Here is a 22,321-nt window from a genome sequence, read left to right on the forward strand (position 1 = left end):
TATTGAGATCCTGTGACTGAACTCAATACCGGAAAAACAAAAACGCCAGTGTGAAAGTACCCTTAGAGCAAGGAGCCATAACCATAGCCAGTAGGGTCTGGGGGGAGTAGGTGGATGTCCGTGGATGGAGGCAAAAAAACAGGATAGAAGGAGGAAGGAGAGTAAGACTGAGCGTTAGGACGAAGGTGAGGACCTGAAATAAAGTACAGACGGGGGTAGAAAGGAAGCATACTAGATTAGAACATACCTGAGATGACTGCCACAGGGTCACCAACGTGATGGTGTGCAGCATTGTGCTGCTGGAATGTAGATGAGCCGGGCGTCACTGCAGGAGGAGAAACTGGAGCTAGGCTAGGAACCCGGCACATGGAGGAGCCGCACTGGGAGGGAACACGTAATCATAAAAAATGCTCTAAGTAAGTTTAAGATTTTGTGCTGGGACACTTTCATAGCCACCCTGGGCCACGTTTATAGCCACCCTGGGCCACGTTTATAGCCACCCCGGGCCACGTTTATGGCCACCCTGGGCCACGTTTATAGCCACCCTGGGCCACGTTTATAGCCACCCTGGGCCACGTTTATAGCCACCCTGGGCCACGTTTATAGCCACCCTTGGCCACATTTATAGCCTTCCTGGGCCACGTTCATAGCCATCGTGGTCCACATTCGTAGCCATCCTGGGCCATATTCGTAGCCACCCTGGACCACATTCGTAGCCATCCTGGGCCATATTCGTAGCCATCCTCGACCACTGGTTGGATAAACCATTTCAGATTCCTACAGAATTTCAGAAAAGCTGAAAGAGAGACCAGCAAAGCCAATTCTGGTAATGATGTCGCCCCTACAGCAGAGGGGGCCATACCAGGATATCTCCCATGTATGCAGACAGATATACTAGCCCTAGGTTCAACCTGGACAGATGTATTACGGAAACAGCTTCTTTGTGGTCAGGTTTGGCTCTTACCCTCATTCTCTTTTCCTTCCGCCACAGGATCCGACTCTCTGAAGGCTTCCATTTTGCGTCCAGTGGAGAAGGCATCATTAACATGGTGCTGGAGGTCCCCATTCAGGTGAGCGTCTTCCCTTCTCTGCCCTCGGCACAGGCGAATCCCTGTTATAATAATAGGGGGGTGAGACAAGTGGCTTCTGGACGCCTCTGCTGCTGCTCATTTCCTGGACCTCTGTGATTCCCCCGTTGTATCGCTCTCGGGTGCTCCCATGGACAGTCGCCAGATCCCAAGGAAACGTTATATAGTCCGTTTTAGTTAAAGTGTGTCTCCAGGGATCGGCTGGCCATGCTCATGAGAGGCCGACGGCTTTCTCCCTTGCCCCTCTCCAGGTTCCCCTGTCTTTCCTCTTGGCACCTCTGTCTCCCCTGTGACATCCACCCTTCCAACCTCAGCGAAAGCGCAAGGTGTGAAGGTGTCTTTGTCCGTCGCTGTCTTTCAGAACGACGCTATAGGGGAGGACAGCATCGAGAAGCACAGCTGTATCATCCAGTACATCCTCTTCCCACCGCATGTGACGTCCACCAAGGACAGGTGCGTTATCGCTCCCCGTGCAGACTGAGCCATAATAATCTCTTAAAGGGGATGTCTAGAATTAGGGACAGCAGCAAGGAAATGAAAAATGTCTGCCCGTTTGTATGTGCACAGCTTCTCTACGGATGAAGACAATGACACGGAGGTGGAGGCCATAGAGCAGGACACGGAGCTGCATCTGGTGTCTGAATGCTGGGTGGAACCTCAGAGCGGTTCTGTCCTGGGGACCTCGGAGAGCTGGAAACACCTTCAGGGGCTTATGTATTCTGAGATCCCTCAGGCGGTGAGTGTCTGGCCACGCGGTGAGGCGCCATTTATACTGTGGGCTGAGAGAGCACATATTGGGAAGCGATTGCCTTCTGTTGTGTGTAATACGACGTATATGTTCTGGTGGTCGGCTGTGGATCTAGCTGTGACACGTACAGCCGACCATAGAGGTGAGATAAGTCTACTATCTCTGCTTCCTGTCAGTAAACGGGATCATTCTTGATTATATCTGAAGTCTGCCACTCTGATTGGACCTAATACTTTGCATTCACTGACAGAAAGCAGAGAAAATGGTCAATTGAAACACAAAATTTATTACAAAGTTGCAAAAAATGCTCCCGACTCCTCCGCTTCCGGTCCTGTTGTCCACACGCACGCCGCCGCTGCTGGCCTGTCAATGCCCGTGATGTGTGTGGGCCTGGCATGTGCCAGTTGCCGCCTCTGAGGCCATTATTTGGCTGTCAGTGGTGACCTGTACGTGGATGGCAGGTCCTGCGGGGGATCTAATGCTAGAACCTGGGCTCCAGTGACCCGTGAGTTTTTTAGTTTTTTTTAACCCCTGCACCATGCCTACCCCTTTGTGTGTTTTTCACAGCTCCGTGCAGCCGATCCGCAAATCTCAGACCAGAATGCGCACAAAAACTGTCAGACAATCGGACACAGCAGTGCGCATGGGGTCTGAAGTCAAAAGATTTTCACAGGATAGGGGCTAAGTGTCTGATGGGTGGGGGTCTGACAGCTGGGGAGCCCTCTGCACCCCTCCACTCGGTATAAATAGTGCGTTGGTCCAGTATGTGCTCCGCTGCTTCTTCATCTCTATGGTGCTGAAGATGGGCCGAGTAGCCCCGTAGAGATGAATGCAGCGGCAGCAGGCGATGGTTCCGGTGATGGCCTTCGGTGCCGGTGTTTCCTCTCCGGTCAGTGACGGTCTTCCCTTCCTTGCAGCTGTTTCCCAGAGACCAGAGCTGTATAAACATCATGCTGACATTCGAGTACGTTGTGCAGCTCTGCCAGAACAAAGATGGCGGCTCCCCCATCCTGCAGAAAACCGACCAGACAGGTGAGAATACGTCTGAACGTCTGACACTGTAAAGTAGTCGTCTCCAACTGTTGCCAGACTACAACTCCCAGCATGCCCGGAAAGGCCACAGACCTGAAACCGTTGCCGTACAGCCTGCAGCTTTGCAGTTGTCCACCTGCCTGGCTGTAGGAAAGCTGAATCATTGTTCTGCCCGCAGCTGGGCATCTGCTCTGCATTAACGCTGGTGCGTCCCCTTGTTTGCAGACCCCCCGGAGAGCGGCGGAACGTGCATTAGAGAGGTCCCGTTTCACTTCGATCTGATAAAACTGCTGCCCAGATGCCAACAGATTGAAATGTTCTTCTTATCGCTGAGCAGAGGTAAGAAAGATGCAGCAAAATTCTGATAATCTGGAAGGTGCCGGATTATCAGATAATCCAAACTATGGGCCTTTACTACGTACATTCACTACATCTGCTTGCTCGGCTCCTGAAGATGCACTGCAGTCCCTGGTGCTGCTGCTCTTTTGCCCAAAATGTCAGTAATATGAAGCTTCAGAGATTGAGGAGGGTTATAATAACAAGGGCAAAGTCAAAGGGCAGCAGTTTCCAGCAGCCAATCAGGAGCCTCTGAAACATGGAATCTGAAAGCTGATTGGTGCTTTGCTCTAGTTTTGATAACTCATTGGCATTGTCATTGCTTGTCCGATAATCGCTGTCATAAATTGTCCTTCCTGTTCCTGCTGGGGGGAAGGGGGCACTAATTTGTTTGATTAGCATTTACAGTTCTCACTTTCTGCAGCCGCCACTAGAGGGAGCTCATTGTGTACATTGATATGATTGTGTTCACTTTATATATTGTGACACAGTGAGGGGTTGTGTCTGGCAAGGCAGGTATTTTCCTCCCAGCATGTGCGGCTGGGCTGGTTTCCAGCCAGGTGAGGTCAAATACTGGTCCGGAGTTGAAGTTCTGGTCCGGGTTTTCTCAGCACCTGGCTGTCCCTAAATAGGCAGCTGGGTTAAGCAGAGAGGTCTCTGTTCTTGGGATCTGAGGCTTTGTTCTGTGCTGGAGGGCTGAAAGCCGCACGCTGGGGAAACAGGCCCCCTAAAGCCTGCTGTGGACTACTGCCAGCAAGGTGACTTGTGTTATATGAACTTTCCATTGTGTGTGAATTAACACCAAGACTGCAAAGTTACTGCTGTTTTGTGCAATTGCCTCAAGTGTGAATAAACACTGACGTTTTGAGTTAAGAACTTGTATTTTGCCTCTGTACTGCACCCGCTTACCCTATCTACCAGAGCGAAACCCCACAATATCTGTATGCAATAAGCTCCCTTTAGTGGTGTCTGTATATAGCTGTATGTAGTAATCTCCTGAGTTACTCCTAGTAGCAGCTGTATATATCTGTATGCAGTAATCTCCTGACCTCCCTCTAGTGGTGGCTGTATATATCTGTATGCAGTAATCTCCTGAGCTCCCTCTAGTGGTGGCTGTATATATCTGTATGTAGTAATCTCCTGAGCTCCCTCTAGAATTTCCTGAGCTCCCCGTAGTGGTGGCTGTATATATCTGTATATAGTAATCTTCTGAGCTCCCTCTAGTGATGGCTGTATATTTCTGTATGTAGTAATGTCCTGAGCACCCTCTAGTGGTGGCTGTATATAACTGTATGCAGTAATCTCCTGATCTCCCTCTAGTGCTGGCTGTATATATCTGTATGTAGTAATCTCCTGAGCTTCCTCTAGTGGTGGATGTATATATCTGTATGTAGTAATCTCCTGAGCTCCCTCTAGTGGTGGCTGTATATATCTGTATGTAGTAATCTCCTGAGCTCCCCTAGTGGTGGCTGTATATATCTGTATATAGTAATCTTCTGAGCTCCCTCTAGTGATGGCTGTATATTTCTGTATGTAGTAATGTCCTGAGCTCCCCCTAGTGGTGGCTGTATATATCTGTATGCAGTAATCTCCTGAGCTCCCCCTAGTGGTGGCTGTATATATCTGTATATAGTAATCTTCTGAGCTCCCTCTAGTGATGGCTGTATATTTCTGTATGTAGTAATGTCCTGAGCTCCCCCTAGTGGTGGCTGTTTATATGTATATATAGTAAGTTTCTAAGCTCCCTCTAGTGGTGTCCCAAGGCAGACAGAATTTTATCATGTAACTCTATGCCTATGCTGGAGATTTGGAGCTATGTATCGGAAAAATGGAGCTGCATGTCTTATCACGATATTTTGAAAAAATTATTCAACAGTATTCTTAATGAATTTTTAGCTATAAAATGCTCTTCTAAGGAAGACATCCCCTTAAGGCTCCATTCACACGTCCGCAATTTTGTTGCGCATTATGCGGAACGGAATTGCGGACCCATTCATTCCTATGGGGCAGCGGACAAGAACAGGCAGATTCTATTAGTGCCGGCAATGTGCGGTCCGCAAAATGCGGAACGCACATTGCCGCTTTCCGTATTTTGCGGATCTGCGGCTCCATGGATCCGCAAAACACGTTGCGGACGTGTGAATGGAGCCTTAAGGTCTAACTAGTAAATGAAACGTAGGATTTTTGCTTCTTCTCCACAGCTGAATCGGAAGGCTCGTCAATGGAGGCCTCTCTGCCGAATGATATGCTGCTCAGTTTATTTCACAGCTGCCTTCAGGGTGACCTCAGTGACCAGGAGATCCCACTTGATGATCAAGACCACCTGACGTTTATGGAGCAGGTCCTGCAACGTGACCGTGACGGACACCCTGCTCCCTTTACTTACCCAAGAGGTATGTTCAGGGCCATTGTTCCCAAGTGAGCGGCCCTCGGCCCCTCGTATAAGTGCACATAGTGGACTAATGACAAGTCATTACAGGCCTGAGGCTGCACTACTGAGGCATTCTCATGACAACATGTCCCCTTTTGATATCTGTCAGGAACGATTTTGTCATGGACACCAGGTGTGCAGCTTACAATTTAACCCTTTTAGGAAGTGAATATTGTATTTGGTTTTGTTGCGTCCGCTCAAGATCTCCCTGACAACCTGATACCAGAAGAGGACAAGTTGTCGTCAGAATCTCCTAATACCTCAGTCTCTTTTTCTTATTGATGGTTTATCTCTTGAAACATGCATTTTATAATGATTTTTCTCCATGCTTTGACTTATTGAGCTTGTTCTTATGCACAGCAGGTAGTCTGAGAAAACTAAGCTGCAGTGTAAAGCGTAGGGTATGAACAGAACAACATGGACTTTGTAGTATTATGACTTCAGTAGATCGTGCAGCTAGGCAGCAGTCACTGATAATAGCTGTGCCCTTATGGAGCAGAGCTAAAAAGCAGTCCTTCTATACAAGCAGAGCTGCAGTGTAAAGCATGGTGTGACTGAGCAGCAGCCAGGGCCTCTGATGAGGCAGACTCCAATCAAGCAGTGCACAGACAGAATGATTATAAAATACAAATAACGCACCAGTGAGAAAGGGAAGACTGGTAAATACTGCATGTAGACAGAGGGGAGGAGCCTCTGCGAGGGGAGGGGCCTGGATATCTGCTTGGAGGGGGCTTTAAGTAACGGAATGTGTTTGACAAACCTTTTCTTACAGAGGAATCTTCGAGAAGCACAATCCCCCCGGAGGCTGCCGATTCTTCTCATTCATCAAATACTAGTCACCAGGAGCCTATGAATTCAGCAGCCAGCACATTACAGGTATTCCAGCTTACTGACGGTCTCCGGCTCATTATAACAGTCCTGCAGTCTGCACTCCCAGTCTTCTCAGCCACAAGTCCATGTGATGACATCAGCGTGTTATCTGAGCCCGCCCCTCCCCTCTTATACCTGTCAGTCATTGTGAAGGCCTGCCCATTGCCACTCCCCTTTTGCTTCCTATTGGATGTAGAGGCTATACTGCTTAAGAGTGGCCACACCCCCAAGGAACAAAAATTAATCAACAAGTTGTAGGTGTGATGATGTCATCATTCCAATAAAAGGGGTATTCTCATCTCCTCTTGCTACTGGATAAGGGATAATTGGTAGATCGGTGGGAGACGGTCGAGATGTATGAGCGCTAGGGTCCTGAACGCGCTGTTTGAATAGAGCAGCGGTCGAGCATGTGAGCTAGCACTTCATCCATCTCTGTGTAGCTGCTGGGGATGAGCAAGCGCTGTGCTTCACCTTCTCTGTCAGTGAATAGAGCGACAGCGTGCATGCCAGGGGTCCCAGCGGTCAGACCCCCATGGACCTAGCAGTTTTCCCCCACCCAGTGGCTAGGGGTTAACGTCCCATTGCTAGAATACCAGTTAAAGTTTTGTACCTGTAAAGAACCTGCTGTGGAATCGAAGACCTACACTAATGGACTGGGAAACTGCCTAAACTGCGATTCCCTAATGTTTCCCTCGGTCTACACCGACTGGGAGTGGGACGTAATCCAGATTTAGCTTTCTTTGTTACCTTCCAGAGTATGTGGGGGAATTGCTTATGTAGTGATTCCCATACATCATGTCATTGTCGGCATGCTGTTTTTACAGACTCGATTTTTCAGAGTGATTGCAGTCACTGCCTCGGCCCCCCCCCCCCCCCCATAGTATTATTTTACTATGCAAATATATGTATTTTCAGCCATGTAAATCCCCTCCTTGTGGGATATCGTTACATTGTTGCATTGCCTTGTATTTACATGTAGCTATTTGCATAAGCAGATGTCGTCCTGATGAAGGAAAATATCGAGAGCTTTACATTAATAAATTGACATAAAATGTGGGCCATGGTTTATTTCTTGACTCCAGTCACAGCCAGAGCTGCAGTCAGGAATCTTGTTTCCTGTCAGTCTGACAGTGAGGGAGATAACCTAGCCATACACTTCAGCTATCCTCATGCATACTCTGCTGAGCTGTCACCTAGCCCTCCCAATACATGTGCACACCTGACCACCAGCTGTTCCTTCCAACATACACATGCATGCTCAGCTTGGCCAGGCCTGCATGTGTTCTCTGTAGAGAGAGGTAAGTAGGCCACGGCCAGACACCCCGTCCTATCAGTGGATTATCTCCAGTGCCTTCTCTCCACTGCCATCTGCTGCTACCCCCATACACAGGCGATGGTCATCCGGTGGCCACCTTCAGAGTTATGTTGTTAGATGAAATGATGGCTTTTGCAGAGTGCAGATAAGTAGCAGAATGCTGCATGCAGCTCTGGATGTGAGCGGAGTATAATGCATTTGATATTGAAAAGATTTGGAAATCTGTGTGAGGTTTTAGGTGGTTTAAATGTTGTAAAACGTGGGCAGGGGCTTTAAAGGGGTTGTCCTGGGTTAGAAAAGCGTGGCTGCTGTCTTCCCGGAGCAGTGCCACGCTGGTCTGCAGGTTGTGTCTGGTATTGCAGCTCAGTTCCATTGAAGTGAATTGGGGGGAACGTACTATTTTTGGACAAAAGCAGCCAAGCTTTTCTAATCTTGGACATTTATTTAAGGAGACATTGTATCGCTGCTTCAGATCTATTCTCTCCTCAGAGTCCATGTCCCACCGAGGAGACGGAGGACGGCCGAGCGGTGTCACAGTCTGAGGAGCTGCCTCGATGGCGCTGTTACGCCCGGCTGGTCAATGCTCAGCACGTGCTCCTCACCTTCCTGCCCGCAGCCTTCACAGGTACACAGCGCAGGGTCGTCACATGCCGTCACATTTGCTGCTGTCTGAGGTTTTCATTACTGATCGGCATTTCCACCACAGATGTCCAGAAGCTGATGACCCCCACAGACACCTCGGGGTCCGCAGAGGGGAATGGTCACACAGAAAATCTGTCCAATGCTAGTATCCCCACACTGAGCATCACTCCTGCCGGGGGTAAGAGGGGTACACACATATATATATAGATGACATGACCTGCAGATATTGGGTGTCTAATACTGGGTATAGACTGAAGGGTATGACAGTCGCCCAATATTATAAATATATTGTATTAATGCTGTACAGATCCTGAATTCTACTCCAGAGCTGCACTCATAGCTCTGCAGACTGCAGTTCTGAAATCTTTCAGCATTCCCTGCGTGTTCAGTGACTTTCTAATCTACATTCAGTGAAGTGACATATGTACGGTCAACTGATATAGGAAAACCTAACTGCACCCCCTGCATTATAGGAGCTGAGCTAAGCAGAATAGTGAGTGCAGCTCTGGAGTATAATACAGGATGTAACTCAGAATCAGTACAGGATAAGTAATGTATGTACGCAGTGACTCCACCAGCAGAATAGTGAGTGCAGCTCTGGAGTATAATACAGGATGTAACTCAGGATCAGTACAGGATAAGTAATGTATATACACAGTGACTGCACCAGCAGAATAGTGAGTGCAGCTCTGGAGTATAATACAGGATGTAACTCAGGATCAGTACAGGATAAGTAATGTAATGTACACAGTGACTCCACCAGCAGAATAGTGAGTGCAGCTCTGGAGTATAATACAGGATGTAACTCAGGATCAGTACATGATAAGTAATGTATGTACACAGTGGCTCCACCAGCAGAATAGTGAGTGCAGCTCTGGAGTATAATACAGGATGTAACTCGGGATCAGTACAGGATAAGTAATGTAATGTATACAGTAACTGCACCAGCAGAATAGTGAGTGCAGCTCTGGAGTATAATACAGGATATAACTCAGGATCAGTACAGGATAAGTAATGTATTTACACCGTGACTGCACCAGCAGAATAGTGAGTGCAGCTCTGGAGTATAATACAGGATGTAACTCAGAATCAGTACAGGATAAGTAATGTATGTACACAGTGACTGCACCAGCAGAATAGTGAGTGCAGCTCTGGAGTATAATACAGGATGTAACTCAGGATCAGTACAGGATAAGTAATGTATGTACACAGTGACTGCACCAGCAGAATAGTGAGTGCAGCTCTGGAGTATAATACAGGATGTAACTCAGGATCAGTACAGGATAAGTAATGTATGTACACAGTGACTGCACCAGCAGAATAGTGAGTGCAGCTCTGGAGTATAATACAGGATGTAACTCAGGATCAGTACAGGATAAGTAATGTATGTACACAGTGACTGCACCAGCAGAATAGTGAGTGCAGCTCTGGAGTATAATACAGGATGTAACTCAGGATCAGTACAGGATTCTTTCTAGGTGTCAGATTATGTTAAAAATAAGAAGTCTGGATTATAGTTTTAAGTTTTGTGAGATTTGTTGTGTTATTTGCATACTATTCATCTATCTCTCTATGAAATATCCACAGTCTTCATTTTCTCTGTCGGTGAATGACCTCTTGTGTTCCCTGTTATCAGCCTGGCCGTAATATTCTTCACTTATATAACGATTAAGCTTTTACATTGATTTACATAAACTAGAGGCCCCTTTAAGGGTCAGTTCTCATGTAAATGCCCTCATATGATGTGACAAGCAGATTTTTACTTTGTCCTTCAGACAACGGACAAGAGACAGAACACAGGAGGGATCTGCACATCTCCTTCAGCCGCCAGTCCTCCCTGCAGGACATGCTCTCCGGCCGCCGGCTCCGCTGCCCTGTCTATGTGTACAACTGTCCACTAGAGGCGCTGCGGGAGCAGTTAGTCAGCTCCCGGCAGCCGAGGACGTCCTGCGACGTGTTCTTCAGGTGATGACCCTTGCAGTCTATAGTAATTCATGTGCACGGAGCGGCTGTGATTCTGCATGTAACACATGTTGTGTCTATAGGTGGTGTAGTCTCTGCTGTGGTCGCCTTCCATGTTGCCCTGTGTACCGTATGGACCGCAGTGTCCGATGTTACATTGCGGTGTACTAGGGCACCCAGAAGAATACATGCGATTGTCAGGGCTTGCTATAGTTTTTATACTATGTTTTTATTGCATTTTTCAGCAGTTTTATCTTTTGATCTCAGTGCGGAGACTTCAGGAAGGAGAAATGTATTCAGAGAATGTGTTTTTTCTGTAGTCCTGTCCTATTAGCAGCTGTCGAGCCAAAAGGTTGTTTAGGATTACAAAACATTGCTGCTGTGTTCCAACAACAGTGCCACATCTCTGCGCAGGTTGTGTGTGGTATTGCGGCTCGGCTCCATTCAATCAGTGGATGGATTGCAATACCAGTTTGTATCTTGTTTGTATACCATTTAGTATATTGCTGCAGTGAGTCCTCCAGAGCGGGGGGCGTGCAGACAAGAGACCCCTAGTAGTTCTGTCGTGTGGCGGCTGCTAACCTCCTGCTCTCTTCTTCAGCGAGTTTGTACAGGAGTCTGTGTCGCGGGAAATCTCTCAAGAATTTAACAGCAGGTAGTATCAGTCCCCGCAATGCTTTGGTCTGGGGTGCTGGGTGCGGAGTCCGAGGGTGGGGGTACATGGTGGGCCTCACCAGTGCTTGCGCTGCATGTGCTGAGCGTGTTCCATGTATGATGTATGTTGTGCTCACATTGCTGTGGGATGCTCGTGGCTTCTTCTCCACCTCTGCTAAAATGGCACAACGTGTACCCGGCTGAAAGCCTGTCCTTGCCTGTTATTTCTCACAGCTGAAGGTTTGTTACAGGGGTAGGCAGTGTAGATCATATGTCAGCTGATACATTCTACAAGCACTGATACAATGTGACAGAGCAAAAGAAGAGACCGGCACTCACTTTTTCTTCTGATAATTCAATCGCTCTTTATTCGCCACATCTAGAGTATTTAGTGACGCGCGTTTCGGCTCTGATGCGAGCCTTTCTCAAACAAATGGCATACAAAAAATCAAGCAGTATACATGATTTAAATAGACCGCCTAGGCGGAAATGACATCAGGTAGTCATGGTGATCAAACAAACAAACGAGGTGAAACAAAAAATCTAATAATCAGAAACACGTGAGAAGCAGCCCAACTGCAGCAGCATCAATCAAAGCAGTAGTAATTGACGATCATACGAAATTCTCCGAGTGATCATAATAGCTTGCAGTTCAGATGATGCGGTTGGGGGTTCCTCACGTTTTCTGTAAAAATACAAGCAAATACAAAATTAAGATTAAAATGTATATAAGAAACAGAGCATGGAAATTTACAGGAAGCTATTGAGATCATACTCCCGGTTTAACCCCATGGGTTCCAGTGTCTGAAGTGTGTGAATCCAATAAGATTCGCGTTTTTTCAACATTTTCAACCGATTCCCACCTCTTCGAGGTTGTTGTATCTGCTCAATTATTTGAAAGCGCAATTGCGCAATATTATGCTTGCAGCGATCAAAGTGGTAGGGGACCGGTAGAAGCAAGTTGTTTTTTCTAATGGTGGACTTATGCTTGGAGAAGCGATCTTTCATTCGCATGGATGTTTCACCTATATATAACAGTCCGCAAGGGCATTTAAGTAAATATATAATAAAACTGCTGTTACATGTGAACAGACCCCGAACTGGAAATCGCTTGCCTGTGTGGGGATGTGTGAAATATTCCCCTTTAATTACACTTGAACAGTGTATGCACCCCAGGCAAGGAAATGTGCCCTTTCTAGGAGTGGATAGAGTCTGCTGGCGCTTCTCAGTTTGCGCACTGCCCACATCTGCCCTCACCACCATGTCGCGGATGTTTTTATTACGTTTATAGCATAATAAAGGGGGACTTTTAAACTCCTCAATAGAGGGGTATGCTCGGGACAAAATATTCCAATGTTTAGAGAAAATAGAACGACACTTATTAACCCATGGGTGAAATTTAGTAACAAATGGTACACGCAACCCCCTGGACTCCTGTTTAGGGGTCAAGGAGGTAACCTTACTCCTCTCACTACCCAGCAGTGCCGTGGGATACCCTCTATTCTCAAATCTCATAGACATTTCATCGAGACGTTTTTCTTTCACCTCAGCATTGGAGACAATCCTACGTACCCTCTGGAACTGGGAATGGGGTAACGCTTTTTTTACTGTAGGGGGATGATAGCTTAAATACGGATAGAAATTCCCTTTTTCATTTCTCTAGCTATCATCCCCCTTTGAGAATAGAGGGTATCCCACGGCACTGCTGGGTAGTGAGAGGGGTAAGGTTACCTTCTTGACCCCTAAACAGGAGTCCAGGGGGTTGCGTGTACCATTTGTTACTAAATTTCACCCATGGGTTAATAAGTGTCGTTCTATTTTCTCTAAACATTGGAATATTTTGTCCCGAGCATACCCCTCTATTGAGGAGTTTAAAAGTCCCCCTTTATTATGCTATAAACGTAATAAAAACATCCGCGACATGGTGGTGAGGGCAGATGTGGGCAGTGCGCAAACTGAGAAGCGCCAGCAGACTCTATCCACTCCTAGAAAGGGCACATTTCCTTGCCTGGGGTGCATACACTGTTCAAGTGTAATTAAAGGGGAATATTTCACACATCCCCACACAGGCAAGCGATTTCCAGTTCGGGGTCTGTTCACATGTAACAGCAGTTTTATTATATATTTACTTAAATGCCCTTGCGGACTGTTATATATAGGTGAAAGATCCATGCGAATGAAAGATCGCTTCTCCAAGCATAAGTCCACCATAAGAAAAAACAACTTGCTTCTACCGGTCCCCTACCACTTTGATCGCTGCAAGCATAATATTGCGCAATTGCGCTTTCAAATAATTGAGCAGATACAACAACCTCGAAGAGGTGGGAATCGGTTGAAAATGTTGAAAAAACGCGAATCTTATTGGATTCACACACTTCAGACACTGGAACCCATGGGGTTAAACCGGGAGTATGATCTCAATAGCTTCCTGTAAATTTCCATGCTCTGTTTCTTATATACATTTTAATCTTAATTTTGTATTTGCTTGTATTTTTACAGAAAACGTGAGGAACCCCCAACCGCATCATCTGAACTGCAAGCTATTATGATCACTCGGAGAATTTCGTATGATCGTCAATTACTACTGCTTTGATTGATGCTGCTGCAGTTGGGCTGCTTCTCACGTGTTTCTGATTATTAGATTTTTTGTTTCACCTCGTTTGTTTGATCACCATGACTACCTGATGTCATTTCCGCCTAGGCGGTCTATTTAAATCATGTATACTGCTTGATTTTTTGTATGCCATTTGTTTGAGAAAGGCTCGCATCAGAGCCGAAACGCGCGTCACTAAATACTCTAGATGTGGCGAATAAAGAGCGATTGAATTATCAGAAGAAAAAGTGCGTGCCGGTCTCTTCTTTTGCTTGTACTAGGACTTTGGTCCTGGACTCGTGCACCACGCTTCCATACGGAGTGCCGGCTGACCATCATTGAAATACAATGTGACAGAGCGTCAGGACAGGAAATTGTGACGTAGGCTGCACGTTACTACTGTGAGTGTGGCGGAGGCACTACACATGGCATCATGCGTCCATGACACGATAGGTGCGACATCACGAGTGACTTCAGGGGGGGATCGATGTAAGCCACAGGTGACTGTCATATGTCACTCTTTTTAGTTGTGATGCCTCAGTGCACCAGCAAGTTGTACTTTGGTCCCTTACACCAAGATCTAGCAGATTCCTTCCTGCTGATCGCTAGTGAAGGAGACACGTTTTACATGCAGCGATCTCCTCCAGAGTATGGGGGGGGTGATCGCTAATGCCGTCGCTCTTCCCCATACTGTCTCGTTGTTTGCTGGCAGAAGATCGTTCACATAATCGGGTGATCAGCGGCGCATTTACACTGCAAGATCATTGCTAACGAGCATTACTAGTAACGCTGGTCAGAGGTGATCGTTTCAATCGTGTAAAGGGCCCATAAGGCTGGTGCGACACCGCGACTTCAGCTGCGACAGACACCGCACAGCCATAGGTCACAGTGTAGCGCTACAGCATCGCATCCAGTGTAAGCGAGTGGGGTTGTGTTGCTGGGTTTCCTGTTGCGACCTCATGCGCTGTCGCAAGTTGCGTTGTTGCGGCGCTACATGGCGATTTTTGGCCTAACAACTTGTCGCGGACAGTGACTCCGCATGGAGTGTGTATGTTCTCCCTGTGTTTTCGTGGGTGTACCTAGTACCAATACCAAATGGTAAACTGGCTTCCTATCAGACTGACGCCAATATGGGCGCCGCAGCCTCCCGTGCACCATAGCCGCCCCCCTCCCGCGTGAGACGCATTACAGATGTTTGTGGTTGGCTCTGCGCTGTACATGCTAATCATACACCACTTCTCTGCTTGATAACTGCTGCATATTAAAGGGGTATTCTCACCCTTAGATCATTATATCCTATGCCAGAGATGTCTGAGGAATTGTGGCCCTCACCTCAAGGACCCACCCTCACCCCAGAATGGCTCACCCTGTACAGGAGTCATGTAAAGAGAGCTGGTACATGTGTGGCCACCACTCCATTGTCCACTGGGATGCTGCCGGCAGTGGCCACCTCACCAGTGGGTCAGAGGACCTCCATTCTGGAAACTGGTGTGGGTCCCAGAGGTTAATATATGTTCAAGATGGGAGTACCCCCTTAACCTGTGCCACTGTCCCTTTAAGACGCCCGATCTGCATTATTATCCATTCTAAGTTAGATTTTTTTGCACCCTCTCCTGTGGCCCGGTCTTCAGGTCTCACTCCCAGGAGCGGCCATCGACAAATCCCTTTATCCACCACCGGCAGAAGGAACTGGTGACGTACTGCAATCTGCTGCAGGAGCACTACCACCAGTGCTACGTGAAAGGTCAGAGCTGGGGCAGGGCTGCCGCCATGTGGGCACGGAGTCAGTGATTACATAGTGGCACCCATCATCCTCTCTCCCTCTTAGGCTTGTTCAAGGCCCTGCAGCAGTCCCTCTGCGTGCCCCACCAGGACCTCCTGACAGCGGTGGATTATTGTGAGGAGCAGCTGCAAGAGATCGATATCACCAACTTCCTCTCGACCCTGTGCGGACACCTGCGCGGCTTCCGAGAGACCCAGACAGACCCTGTTCCCGCTCGGAATGGGCGACTTCGGAAGGCCAGCTTCCGTATAGGCAGCCTGGAGCAGGAAGATGAGCTGAGTGTGCGCGACAGTGGGGTGCTGCACTCCGAATCCAGGTAACAAGTTCACTGAGGCGTCACCCATCATGACTTACCCATTATGCAGTGGTCCTGTATTTATTTTTATTCATTTTACTTATATAGCGGCAACATATTTCACAGCGCTTTACAGACATAATCATGACCCGCTGTCCCCAATGGGGTCTGTACCAGACATTAGTTTATATATCTAGCCACCACTAGAGGGAGCTCACTACATACAGATCATATAGCCACCACTAGAGGGAGCTCACTACATACAGATAATATAGCCACCACTAGAGGGAGCTCAGTACATACAGATAATATAGCCACCACTACATACAGATTATATAGACACCACTAGAGGGAGCTCACTACATACAGATTATACAGCCACCACTAGAGGGAGCTCACTACATACAGATTATATAGACACCACTAGAGGGAGCTCACTACATACAGATTATACAGCCACCACCAGAGGGAGCTCACTACATACAGATTATACAGCCACCACCAGAGGGAGCTCACTACATACAGATTATACAGCCACCACTAGAGGGAGCTCACTACATACAGATTATACAGCCACCACTAGAGGGAGCTCACTACATACAGATTATACAGCCACCACTAGAGGGAGCTCACTAGATACAGATTATACAGCCTCTGGTAGAGGGAGCTCACACATACAGACCATACAGCCACCACTAGAGGGAGCTCACTGCATACAGATTATACAGCCACCACTAGATGGAGCTTACTACATACAGATTATACAGCCACTACTAGAGGGAACTCACTACATACAGATTATACAGTCACCACTAGAGGGAGCTCCCTACATACAGATTATACAGCCACCACTAAAGGGAGCTCCCTACGTACAGATTATACAGTCACCACTAGAGGGAGCTCACTACATACAGATTATACAGTCACCACTAGAGGGAGCTCACTACATACAGATTATACAGCCACTACTAGAGGGAGCTCCCTACATACAGATTATACAGCCACCACTAGAGGGAGCTCACTACATACAGATTATACAGCCACCACTAGAGGGAGCTCACTGCATACAGATTATACAGCCACCACTAGAGGGAGCTCACTACATACAGATTATACAGCCACCACTAGAGGGAGCTCACTACATACAGATTATACAGCCACCACTAGAGGGAGCTCACTACATACAGATTATACAGCCACCACTAGAGGGAGCTCACTACATACAGATTATACAGTCACCACTAGAGGGAGCTCACTACATACAGATTATACAGCCACCACTAGAGGGAGCTCACTACATACAGATTATACAGCCACCACTAGGGGGAGCTCACTACATACAGATTATACAGCCACCATTAGAGGGAGCTCACTACATACAGATTATACAGCCACCACTAGAGGGAGCTCACTACATACAGATTATACAGCCACCACTAGAGGGAGCTCACTACATACAGATTATACAGCCACCACTAGGGGGAAACACTACATACAGATTATACAGCCAACACTAGAGGGAGCTCACTACATACAGATTATACAGCCACCACTAGAGGGAGCTCACTGCATACAGATTATACAGCCACCACTAGAGGGAGCTCACTACATACAGATTATACAGCCTCTGGTAGAGGGAGCTCACACATACAGATTATACAGTCACCACTAGAGGGAGCTCACTGCATACAGATTATACAGCCACCACTAGAGGGAGCTCACTACATACAGATTATACAGCCACCACTAAGGGGAGCTCACTACATACAGATTATACAGTCACCACTAGAGGGAGCTCACTGCATACAGATTATACAGCCACCACTAGAGGGAGCTCACTACATACAGATTATACAGCCACCACTAGATGGAGCTCACATTTAGAGGTTAATGAAGAAAGTATTTTACGTTGAGTACTATAATATCTTTTTCCCCCAGTGTGGAAGCAGAAGAATATGGGGAACAAGAAGTTATTGAGGTGCCGACCCCAGAACCGAGCGGCCGACTGTGTTCTGAATTTCATCTTTCTCACCTGGAGACAGGCCTGCCCTGTGAGGTGTCTCCAGACCTGCACAGAATCATTCAGGTGCCGTCTCCGTCCATCTGGCCGTACACATGACTGTAGACTAATGGTCTTTCATCAGTGTGCCCCTTTAGCCTGAACCAATATGCTGTGTCAGTTAGATGATAAGTGGCTGCTCCTGGCACTGTTTCCGCTTATCTCTGTACAAGTTGCTGAATCTTACCCTTCTGACCCCTATTTCCTCCGTGGGAAGGCGACCTGCTTCCAGTAAGCTACGGCTGTAGCCATGCGGACCCCACTGACCCTCCTTATACCTGTCTATTTGTAGGATAAATTTCTCGCCATCGGAAGTCTTCACTTCAAGACGGTCCCATCAAACCCGCATTACTTCTTCTATTGTCCGTCCTCCCAGAGAAAAGAGGTAAGTGTCCTGTACATACCCAGCAGTTCCCCACTACAAAGCCCTGGTATTACTTCTGTAATCACCTGCATGGCGGCTGACGTCGCTGTTCTGCAGGTGCCAGTCAGCGCCCGCTACGGAACGTATTGGGGGAATCGCTTGACAAGCAGTACCTTAAAGTGATAGTCCGTTAATTACTGATGTTTTTGACTGCACCTAGACCACTGTACTGCAGCAGTCCCCTGAATGAATATTAGGCAATTCCCCACTTATTCAGTAAGGTGCCTGTGAAGATGGAGTCTCTAGCAATTCTCTAGTGCAGTCCATAGACTTGTTTCATCTGCAGCCGCTGAAGTCTAGGAAATGTTTTTGGTTCTTCTCCGGGTTTTGTGCTGATGACTTCTCTCCTTAGGAGGACACGACCCAGGACACTGGAGACCGGAAGCCCAGCGAGGATATGGAAGCGTCCGAGGCCGAACAGGCCACAGAGGAGGGTGAGGGCCCTTTAAATCCTTAAAGGCGTTATCCAATATCATAAACAGCCCCCCCATGTGTCGGGCCCCTCAGAGGGAATGTACTTACCCTGGTTCCCGCACCGCCGCCGCTGCTTCTCACTGTACACGGATAAAAAACATCCGGTGTCGGAGGGGAGCAGCCAATGGCAGGCGGGAACGAGCCTCTGTAGCGTCAACCGCTTTGCTAGGGGGGCTCGTCCCCACCTGCCATTGGCTGCTCCCCCCCGATTGTTTTCATCCGTGTACAGGGAGAAGCAGCGGTGCGGGGACCAGGAGCGCCGCAGGGAGCGGGGTAAGTACATTCCGTCTGAGGGGCCCGGCACATGGGGGGGCTGTTTATGATATCAGATAACCACTTTAAAAAATAAGCCAATTTTGGTCACAACATTTTTGCTTTTAAATCCTCAATTTCTAAGAGCCATACCTTTTTGGATTTTCCGTCTGCCTTACCATCAAGGGCTTGTGTTTTTTAGGACAAGTCATCTTTTTAATGGCGCCATTTAATGCTGCATATAACATTGTGCAACTGTTAAAAAGGATTAAGTATTGCTTGGAATTGAAGAAAAAACGCAGTTCGGCCATTGTTTTTGGGATATATAACACTTTATGATCATTTTTTATTAAATTTTTTTTTAAGTAGCCAAAAAGTAGCAATTCCAGCATTGTGCGTATTTTTCTCAGGGAGGTGAATAACATGATATTTAATATTTCAGATGTTTTCGGACACAGAGGCCAGTGATGTTTTTTTGTTTACATTTTCCATATGATAAATGGGAAATGTTTTTTGTCATTTCATTATTTTTTAATCTTTTTCTTATTTCTTCATATTTTGATAAACTTTATTAACCCTTTTTAAACTTCTTTAGCTTGTGCAATACCTCAGTTTCCGGTGTATAATACCTGTGAAGTCAGGGGGTAATGGGAGTACTAAGATGGCAGGCCTGAGTGCCTTCACAGGTCCTCCAGCTGCCATGACAGTCACTCATCACCCTTCCTCTGTGTAACTGCTCAGATGCCATCATCAGTAGCTATTGACTGCGGCATCCAAGGGTTAAATGGCCGCTATCTCCAATCCCAGGTGCTGCAGCCGGGTGTCCGCTAGTATAACACTGCATCCCCTTAAAAGTTTTCACTGCACAGTGGCGCCCCATCCTCCCCTGTGGTCACCCAGAGAACTGCAGCTGGCCCTGTTCACTTGAATGAAGTTTCCTGCGCAGCCAGGTGATTGGGGGGCGCTGTGGAGAAAAACAATGAAGGGGATGCAGTGGGTAAGGCAGATCTGCGGCCCCTATATTCTCAGGATCGGCGGAAGTAATACAGTGATGGCGTTTTCCAGCAATAAGAGATCACTGTGTGAGATGGGAACGTGTAGGCCATGCAATTGCCCATCCCATTGTAATTTTACAATGCGTCCACAGGTAACACATCGACTGGGGGCATTGCTACCGAGAGCGACCCCGACCTGGAGGTGGAGTATCGGGAGCACTCGGATAATGCAGGATCCATGTCCGAGTCCGAGACGGTAAATCAGGATGACGATTCCTTCAGTGTCCTGGGAGGAGACTCGCTGAACGGTCAGGAGGTGCCCGAGCTGGAGATGCCGCCTCTGTTTGTGAACCTTATCTGCTCGGTCACGCACAAGAACCAGCACGGCTCCATGCCCGTCCTCACGCTGCCCACCTGCCTCGGTAAGTCAGGGAGGCCCTCATGGCAGCCACATCCAGAAGACTGAGGGTGGCGCTGCAGGCATGAGAGGCGATTTCAGCTTTCTGTAAAGTTTAGTCAGTCTGATTCCTCACAAGATGTTTGCTTGCTGTCAGTGAATTTGGAACCTTGATTGCATCCAAAGATTGAAACCTGTAACAATCTAATATGTCGCACAGCTGAAGTTTACTTATAGTTGTATCCAATCTGAACTATCCGGACCCCAGACTGATACATATTACCTGCACTGATACATTGTAACAAGCTTTTAGTACAGAGAGATTTCTGCTTATCTGTTTAGTTGACAGAGGATTGTCTAGGCTGGATCCAGTTGTGAGAAACCCTCAGCTGTAAGAAGCAGAGCTGAGACCAGACTCTTAAATTAACTCAGACCCCTAAATTAATTCTGCCTTTTAAATCCAGCCCCAAAATGAAGAATTGTCTAGGCCGGATACAGTTGTAACAAACCCTCAGCCGTGAGAAACTTTGCCTCGGGATGGCTTTCAGCCTTAGTTTGTAAATAAGAATGCTCCCATTCACTGGCAGCAAGCAGAGAACCTGAAAATAGTAAGGAATTGTTGTGTCAAGTATACTAAGAGTGTAGAAATAAATGTTTATGTAATAAAACACTACATTTCCATCCACCACTTAATAAGTAACTGGAGTCGCATTTAAAGGGCCAGTAACCCTAAAGGCTGGCGCCTGCATTAAAAGGAGAGTGGCTGATATCGGCCATCCATCATGGGGAAGAGAGTTTTCTATTTCCCAGCATGAATGGCTGATAACGGTGAGCAATAGCTTGAAACTGCTTTGGAAATAGAAGACAAACTGTAGTTTTGCTGTCTCGTTAAGGCCTCATGCACACGCAAATTGCTGCCCGCAATGCACGGGCACCGACCGTTGGGCTGCCGCATGCGGATGCGGATCCATTCACTTGAATGGGGTCCGCAATCCGCATCTGGCAGTCCGCACACAAAAAAGTAGTGCATGCACTACTCTTTTTGCGGTGCGAAGACACGGACAGAAACCCCATGGAAGCTCCCCCTGGTGGTTCCGTGCCTCCGTTCCGCACCGGCCTTCCGGATTGCGGACCAATTCTAGGGAATGGGTCAGCATCCGTGATGCGGGGTGCACGCAGCCGGTGCTCGCATATTGCGGACCTGCTGTTTGCAGGAACGGATGGGCAACGACCGTGTGCATGAGCCCTAAGAAGCAATTTAGGTGATGAGTATCTGACGCATCCTGTTGTCACAGGGGCAATCTGTGCTCCATCTGCAGGAGGGAACCCAGAGACTTCTCTTTCTCTTTCAGGTGAGGTGATCGGCTGCCTTGAGAACAGTGAAAACCTGCAGAGCATCTCGCTGGCTGATCTGAGTGTTATGCTCGATATTTATGTCCTCACTCTTCCTCTGGAAATTGAGGGGGTGAACGAAGACTCCCAGCATACCCGGTAGGAAGCAAGCAAAGTAACCACATCTAACAAAAAACTTTCTCAGGGAAACTCAACCAATCGCTTTTTGTCAAGAGGAAAAATTCTAAAAACAAGTAAAGCACAAGTACTTCTAAATCACTGTGCAGAAAGCAAATCAGGCCCAAAGTGCAAAATCATTTCAGACCCCAGACCAGAGACCTAAATTAATTTAGACCCCATATCCCTATATTAACTTAAACCCCAGTGCAGACCCCTAAATAAAGACCCCAGGCCAGAATCCTAAATACATTCTGACCGAAGACCAGAGATCTAAATACTTTCAGACCCAAGACCAGAGACCTAAATTAATTCAGACCCCTAAATAAAGACCCCAGACCATACCTCTGTCTACTCACTCCCAGCTCTTCTTAGGGACCCCGGCCTGTGTCAGGTTACTGTACAGGACATGATGTCCTGGTGACGGCATCTTTGCAGAACCTCTGATTCCCTATCAGGTCC

General features: G+C 47.5%; 1 protein-coding gene across 6 annotated transcripts in view; it reads left to right on the forward strand.

The window, feature by feature from the left end:
* SZT2 (SZT2 subunit of KICSTOR complex) overlaps positions 1–22,321 on the forward strand; it is a 100,214-nt gene that overhangs the window by 26,966 nt on the left and 50,927 nt on the right. For 5 of the 6 annotated variants that reach the window (XM_044301643.1, XM_044301645.1, XM_044301646.1 and 2 more), the window contains exons 17-34: positions 992–1,070; positions 1,450–1,541; positions 1,656–1,824; positions 2,754–2,868; positions 3,094–3,207; positions 5,406–5,597; positions 6,408–6,511; positions 8,310–8,445; positions 8,527–8,640; positions 10,238–10,427; positions 11,026–11,079; positions 15,303–15,415; positions 15,500–15,770; positions 17,688–17,835; positions 18,101–18,193; positions 18,585–18,666; positions 20,106–20,375; positions 21,703–21,841. In XM_044301643.1, coding sequence (XP_044157578.1) covers positions 992–1,070; positions 1,450–1,541; positions 1,656–1,824; positions 2,754–2,868; positions 3,094–3,207; positions 5,406–5,597; positions 6,408–6,511; positions 8,310–8,445; positions 8,527–8,640; positions 10,238–10,427; positions 11,026–11,079; positions 15,303–15,415; positions 15,500–15,770; positions 17,688–17,835; positions 18,101–18,193; positions 18,585–18,666; positions 20,106–20,375; positions 21,703–21,841 — 2,475 coding nt within the window. The remainder of the gene's footprint in view (positions 1–991; positions 1,071–1,449; positions 1,542–1,655; positions 1,825–2,753; positions 2,869–3,093; positions 3,208–5,405; positions 5,598–6,407; positions 6,512–8,309; positions 8,446–8,526; positions 8,641–10,237; positions 10,428–11,025; positions 11,080–15,302; positions 15,416–15,499; positions 15,771–17,687; positions 17,836–18,100; positions 18,194–18,584; positions 18,667–20,105; positions 20,376–21,702; positions 21,842–22,321) is intronic. The other variant, XM_044301644.1, reaches the window with a different exon arrangement.

The sequence above is a fragment of the Bufo gargarizans genome, chromosome 7 (assembly GCF_014858855.1).
Source record: "Bufo gargarizans isolate SCDJY-AF-19 chromosome 7, ASM1485885v1, whole genome shotgun sequence".
NCBI classification, from domain to species: Eukaryota; Metazoa; Chordata; class Amphibia; order Anura; family Bufonidae; genus Bufo; species Bufo gargarizans.